The 7041-nt window shown below is 40.3% G+C and overlaps 2 protein-coding genes across 6 annotated transcripts in view; one reads left to right on the top strand and one right to left on the bottom strand.

Annotated features, from left to right (window-relative positions):
* Nucleotides 1-21: 21 nt before the first annotated feature.
* On the top strand, nucleotides 22-4422 carry PRPF38A (pre-mRNA processing factor 38A). Its single transcript, XM_069788740.1, has 10 exons — nucleotides 22-256; nucleotides 331-490; nucleotides 1026-1147; nucleotides 1650-1735; nucleotides 1908-2018; nucleotides 2592-2704; nucleotides 3219-3245; nucleotides 3325-3422; nucleotides 3769-3817; nucleotides 4077-4422. The coding sequence occupies exons 1-10, from the start codon at nucleotides 127-129 to the stop codon at nucleotides 4117-4119; spliced, it is 939 nt and encodes a 312-aa protein (XP_069644841.1). The 5' UTR covers nucleotides 22-126; the 3' UTR covers nucleotides 4120-4422.
* Nucleotides 4423-5492: 1070 nt separating this feature from the next.
* TUT4 (terminal uridylyl transferase 4) overlaps nucleotides 5493-7041 on the bottom strand; it is a 53356-nt gene continuing 51807 nt past the window's right edge. For all 5 annotated transcript variants that reach the window (XM_069788736.1, XM_069788734.1, XM_069788732.1 and 2 more), the window contains exon 30: nucleotides 5493-6030. In XM_069788736.1, the coding sequence (XP_069644837.1) occupies nucleotides 5939-6030 (92 nt within the window). In that variant the 3' untranslated portion in view covers nucleotides 5493-5938. The remainder of the gene's footprint in view (nucleotides 6031-7041) is intronic.

Raw genomic sequence — 7041 nt, 5'->3', positions numbered from 1 at the left:
CTTATAACCCGAAGATAAGATGGCGGCCGGCGTCGTCGTCCCGGAAGCGGAAGGCGCTGCGGCCCCTCACGGAAGGGGAGCGGGGCGGCCCGCCGCGGAGTTGAGGGGAGCTGTTTAGCGGCGGCCATGGCGAACCGGACGGTGAAGGACGCGCACAGCATCCACGGCACTAACCCGCAGTACCTGGTGGAGAAGATCATCCGCACCCGCATCTACGAGTCCAAGTACTGGAAGGAGGAGTGCTTCGGCCTGACGGGTACGGCGGGGCGGGAGGGGGCTCGGCGGGGAGCTCGGTGAGGAGCCTGCGCTGACGGCCCGTCCTTCTCCTAGCCGAGCTGGTGGTGGACAAGGCCATGGAGCTGAAGTACGTGGGGGGCGTCTATGGCGGGAACATTAAGCCTACGCCCTTCTTGTGCTTGACGCTGAAGATGCTGCAGATCCAGCCCGAAAAGGACATCATCGTGGAGTTCATAAAAAACGAGGACTTCAAGTAAGTTGGTGGCTTGATTTTTCCCTCTTTTGGTTGTCGTACTGAATGAAACCGTCCAAAAACTGCCAGGGAAACCCCAGTGCCGGGTTTAGTTTTTAGTGGGCCTTGATGAACTCTTCTCGCTAAAAGGCATGTCCTTCCTCTTGCTTTCAAGACTGCTCTCCTTGTCGCTTGGGCTGTTGGAATGGTGGTTTGCCTTTGTGGCATGTGCTCTCTGTGATAATACACCCCCACCTTAAGTATTTAGAACAACATGCATTAAGGGAGCCATATTAATCTATTTTTTCTTCAGTATTTTGTCTTTATGAGTGATCATGCACCCATACAGAGATTATATATGTATACTTGAGTGTGTGTATATATATACTTTTTTATGTATATACTTGAGTAATTGAAGGAGAAAATCTAAACAGTCATGTATTCTATTTATTTTAGTGTACTGACTTTCCTCAGACACTTGTGGGAAAAACTCCTCTTTTATCTAAACTGCTAACTATGCAGAAAGGTCAGATACATGAAATGGTTTACTTTTCAGGTATGTCCGAATGCTTGGTGCGTTGTACATGAGATTGACAGGCACTGCCATTGACTGCTACAAGTATCTTGAACCACTGTACAATGACTATCGAAAAATAAAAAGTCAGAACAGAAATGGGGGTAAGCAGTCTCACTTAGTTGTGGTTTCTTAGTACCTCATAGATGACCTTTTGTTAAAAAAACATATCATGCTAGATAAGTGTTCTATTTAGTAATATAAGCTTAAAAAATTGTGGCATAACCGTATTTTTGAAACCTTACTTTTACTTATTCATCCTTCGGATAGTCTGTTGCTGGTCTTGCTGACTTGTAAATGAGAACTGCCTTACTTATTTGCCTTCCCCAAGTGCTTTCTTTCTGTTGGGCACTGAAACGCAGCTCTATGAATACCAAAGAAACACCGTTTGAGAGCTGGTTTAAGCTCTGTGAATCTGCTAATCCTAGCTGTGCAGCAATTTCCTTTTTTGCAAGATAGGCCTGATGATTTTCCTCATCTTTGAGAATGATTTTAGAACTGCTGTTTGTACAGTCCACTTGACATAAATTGTCTGAAGTGTTACATCTTTACTCTAGCCGCTAGTGTTAATCTTGTCTTTTAAATGCTATTTCCCCCCCTTCCCAGAATTTGAACTGATGCATGTGGATGAATTTATTGATGAACTACTCCATGAGGAACGTGTATGCGACATCATTCTGCCTCGATTACAGGTTTGGAAAAGTAGATGGTTGTGGAATTCTTAACTGCATCAGATTCAATAGTTGTATCAGCTACTGGCTTGTTGCATAAAGCTATGATACAGGCCCTTCTGGCACACAAGATGCCTCCTCAGGTGTTTGTTCTTACTTGGGTTATGTAAAATAAAGTTGTAATTTCTCCTAGAAACGATACGTTCTGGAAGAAGCCGAGCAGCTTGAGCCTCGTGTTAGTGCTTTGGAAGAAGACATGGATGATGTAGAATCTAGTGAGGAGGAAGAAGAGGAAGATGAAAAGGTTGGTGAACTGTTTTGGAAAGGGATAGTTAAAGCTGGTGCTGAACCACCACAGAACACTTTACACCCTATGAGAAATACTCAAGGGGGAGGCACCAGGAGGCTGCTTGGAACTCTTGTCTCTCCCCCTTAACGTATTTTCATATAAGCTGCTTGTGGGAACTTGTTGGACCCTGAAGCAGTTCTCAAATGCTCTGTGTTTGTCAAACTTTTCCGTCTCCTGAAATTCACAAATCTGGATCTGTTCTGTGTTAAACGTATTTCAGATAAATTGTTTTACACACATACATAATGGAGAGAACTAAAGGTGATGATGAAAGTTACGGTGACCATCATAGTCAATTCTGCTGTACTTCATAAGAATCAACAGTATGGGAGGTGGCCATTTGAATTTCCCGTTGGCAAACTTAGGCGGTACCACTTACTTCTGAATACGAAATACTTGAGGACGGGGAAAGCTTGATTACATGACTTTTGTTATTTATATTAATTGTTCAGAAATCTTTACTGATAGATAAAAACCTTGATGAAACAAGACTTAAAGAATCTTCCTCTCCCCCGCCATTGTTTCCAGCTGGAACGAGCACCCTCTCCTGACCATCGCAGAAGAGGCTACAGAGACCTTGATAAACCTCGCAGATCTCCAGCTGTGCGATACAGGCGGAGCCGAAGCAGGTCTCCAAGAAGGTGACACAGCTCTTCTTTTACCTATTGTGCTGCAGATGGCTGCAGCAAAGCATAGAAGTGAAGATGACAATTCAGCCACAATCTCTTAAAACTCCCAATTCCTTCAGCCACTTTCTGAAGTAAGGAGTTGCAGTGCACAGACACAGTCAACCTGTCTGCCTGTTTCTCTAGTCCTTCAGTGACTCTTGAACTTGCTGGCCAGTGTTAGCTAAACTTGATGATACAGTGAAGATATTAAGGAGAACCAAGTGCTTTGTCTTCATGTAAGCCAGAGGCTGCAGAGAAAATCCTGTTAATAAGCCAGGAAAAACTCATCACTAACCTCATCTGCTTACTGTATAGGCCAGTCCAGAAGCATGTACTACCTCTTGTGCAGGAGGCCAAACACACACTAACTGGGGACACGGGGGAATTCAAAGGAAGCCCTGGTGCTGTTGCTAGAGAATATGAGAAATTAAACAGGTGGTTCTGCTTACGATTTTTAGTGACTTTTTCTTTTCTCCCCTCATTACAGGCGAAGCCGCTCTCCAAAGAGAAGAAGGTAGTCTTTTATTCTATTATTTAATCTTAGAATGTGTGCATTTTTAGCATGGCTATTTTAAAAGCTTCCTTTCTCTCAGTCCATCACCACGCCGGGAGAGGCATCGCAGCAAAAGCCCAAGGCGACACCGGAGCAGATCCAGGGAGAGGCGCCACAGATCAAGATCTAAATCTCCAGGTATGTTTGTCATTTACAGATTAACTCTGGCAAGTCTTTATTAGCAGAACATCCACTGCAAGAAAAATCTGTGTCACGGTATCAGGAAGGTAGCATAGCTGCTTAATCTGGCTCATAAACCTGCTAGTTATATGAAAGCACAGCTGGATAACTCCTTCAATACATGAAAAATTGCTTTGAGTAAGTTTTTCAAATATTTGCCAGGATGTTAATTTGAGCGCCTAATTAAGGCTAGGGTTGTTCTGGCATTATCTAGGACACTTGGTCACTAGAAGCAGATTGCATTAGCAGAACAAAAAAGAATTCCAGGGTCTATGGAAGTAACTGTTACCTTTTTATCTCGTAGGGCATCATCGTAGTCACAGACACAGAAGTCATTCCAAATCACCTGAAAGGTAAAAGCTCGGCCTATTTCTTAAGGGTGCCTATACTGCCACAGGAGCTCTTACCTGTCACTTAATCTTGGGGATTGAAGGTCGTCTTACAATGTTGGAGACCAAATATTTCATACAGTACCTCCCTTAGTGTTGTAGTCAAGTCACACTATCCATATTTGACAACAGAAAACAACACTTATTGCTATGAATCACCTTTGTCTTTCGAAACAATTACTAGTACTGTGTCATATGGCTTTTTTTTTTTTTTCTGCTTCAGATCTAAGAAAAGTCACAAGAAGAGTCGGCGAGGAAATGAATAACAAACTAAATCCAGCACACAGTTTAAGGACCTTGAACTGCAGTCTAATGCTGTCCTATTTGCTTTACAGGATGGCTGGATAGGTACTGGCTGCTTTAGCAGTCCATTTCTTTAATCCTTCTCTTGTACAAGTCTTGTTTGTTTGTTTTTTTTAATTAAAAGAAAGCTAAGGATACTTTTTATGTAGTTAGTTACTCATCCTGGTGATTGATAGAATTTGAGGACTGTTTTTTAAATTGTTTTTTTCAAGGCCTGTAAAAACTAGTGAAGAGCAATAAAAAAAAAGGGGCAGTTTGTCTTTAAAGGCTCCTTGCTGTTTCTTTCATAATACTTTGTTTAGATGTCCCCTAGTTGAAGCTGGCTTCATTCTCAATTCAGGGCATTGTTTTGACAAACAGCCACTGCATTCATTTGCCAAAGTGAGAGTATGTTTAAGTTACAACACTACAGAGCTACCAGCCTGAACTATCTCAAACCTCCAGTACAGGGAAGGAAGTAAGATTCATAATTCAATGTGTTTAATACAAGTCAGAGCTAACTTGAAACAGCTCTTCAACACACAGCTGTTATTGGTTCCTTTGTAGTAATCATCCTTAAGTCTCATGATATGCTGCTTCTGATGCTACTATCAGACAGTTTAGAAGCTTCAAGAAGGACAAAGCACCACTTAATTCTTTTCAGGCAAGAAGTTATTCAGTATATTTAAAGACACTGAACCACTACTTCGAGCATAGTTTGTGGCCTACCTGTGACTGGGGACAGAATATGACACAATTATGCTCAGCTCTACCTTCTCTGAATGAAGTTAGCATTCAGCAAGTCCCTCGTTTTCAAATTAAGAATAATTAAGCTCTTACTCAAGTTCTCACCTTAGTACATTTAATTATATATCACAGGAAATCAGTTGTGTTAAACCCCTTGTGTACCATCCCTTTATTCATAGTCTTGCTTCAGGAGCTGGGACTGACAGGTTTATCTCCTGAACACTGCATTTATAGCTTAAGTATTTTCACATGTTGCCCAATGAGTGTTGAGAACACAAAAAGTAATAGGCCAAGTAAATTTATGGAAAGTCCTCTTGTAAATTTCTAGAGTATTTTTGTATTATTTTGCAAAGTTTATGAGCAGAAAACCAGGTGTACTCTTCCATCAAATCAAGTATTTTACAAGAAGGACACATTGGCTGTGAACAGCACATGCAATGACACCTGCATGGGGAAAAACAGGTATACTGATTGTACGACTTGTTAAAGCTGCTTATCTTTCATCCCTTCTTTAAGATACCTAAGGTAAAGCTGTTTTTATTATTCTGGTTTCCTAATTACAGCTAAATGCAAGCATGCATACAAACAGAGAAGAGGAAAAAGTCTTGCATCCTTTTTTTGCAGTTTTATTTTTCTTTTAAAAACTTTTTTGGCACTACATAGTTCTGTAAAGAATAGAAGTGACAAATTTTTAAACACATGAAATCCCCTTCTAGTTTATTTTTTTTAGAACAATATATATAAAGTCTGAAGCAACCAAAGTATGAATACAGCTAATAGAAAATAAAGAACTTAATTTTAAAAATTCTCTCTCTTTACAGTTTATCAAGATAAAACAAAAACACAATTCCCCTTAAAAATAGGGTAATAAAATAGATGAAATTTGTATCACTTGGTTTTGTGATACTAGTAAAAACTATAGTTCATATCTATGTACAAATGATACAGTTTAAAAACAGTCTTAAATAATCTTGTATCTAAACATGTTGCATTAAGATTTTAAATCAGAACCTGAATTTTTTCCCTCCCCCCACCCACCCACAATCCCATTAAATTTCACTTTTTCTGTTGAATGTAATTCAGATTCAAGTGTGGGTGTCCTTGAGACAGAAGCGAGAACCGCTGGTTACTCTGCATCAGTGGACCAGCTAAAAGAAAATGGATTACAATTACTTCAGCAAATTAAACATATTTAACAGTGCTTGGCTATATTCAATGTATTAATCTTAGAAACAAAGCTATTTACTAGACTGACACAAATGCTTCTTTACAACCCATTTAATGGGACAATGCGCTATTACTTTAACCCTATCTCCAAAATTCCCTCAGTATCATCAACACATCATTTTGTTGCATTACTTTAGCTATTTAACAAAAATAATTTCAGGATTTTTAAATGGGTCTCACTTGAAAAGCTTGCTACAGCCAATAGATCAGATTTTGAAAAAAGGATTTGGTGCCAGGATCTCTCATTTTGTATTAGATGACCCAGCAACACAGAAATTGCAAAGCCTCCAAGTAAAATTTGGGCATAGTTTCTCTCTTAGTGGAGCCAAAGGTCTTTTTCCTACAGCCTTTCCCAATCCTGCCAGATGCTGAACACCTTTACTATTCACTAGCATCAGAAAGAGTTGAGATAACGTCAGTCCTTCAAAGTACCCTGAATAACTGAACCTGATCTAATTTTGAAGTTAGTGCTGCTTTGACTGCAGACCTAGATAACCTCCAGAGGCCCCTTCCAACCTGAGTTCTTCTATGGTCTTGCAACTTTTTATCTATGTAAGTCATTCCACAAGGCAAGGTACAAAAGCCAAATAAAACTAATTGGGACAAAAATTTCTTCATATTCTTAACACGCTCATGGGCAAATTATTGTAACCTCTATTGAAGCAGAGGTGGCTCTACAGTGAGACAGCAGCAGTGAAAGAGAAAGAGGCTGGAAGTGCCACAGACTGCAAATTGGCTCAGATTTCAGAATTTGATTTAACCCTTTCCCTCCCACAAAGATTTTCATCCATCCGTACAGGAAGCCGAAGCGTTGATTTGACTCTTGGATTCATTATGGTTCCAGGGAGCCTAGCAAGTGAAACATGATTCCTTGGCTTTTAAAGCCTTTGAGACAGTAAAGAGACATGTTGCATGAGCTGTTGATTCATATA

This window comes from Haliaeetus albicilla, chromosome 8 (assembly GCF_947461875.1).
Source record: "Haliaeetus albicilla chromosome 8, bHalAlb1.1, whole genome shotgun sequence".
NCBI classification, from domain to species: Eukaryota; Metazoa; Chordata; class Aves; order Accipitriformes; family Accipitridae; genus Haliaeetus; species Haliaeetus albicilla.
This window is presented reverse-complemented; position numbering and strand designations above follow the sequence as displayed.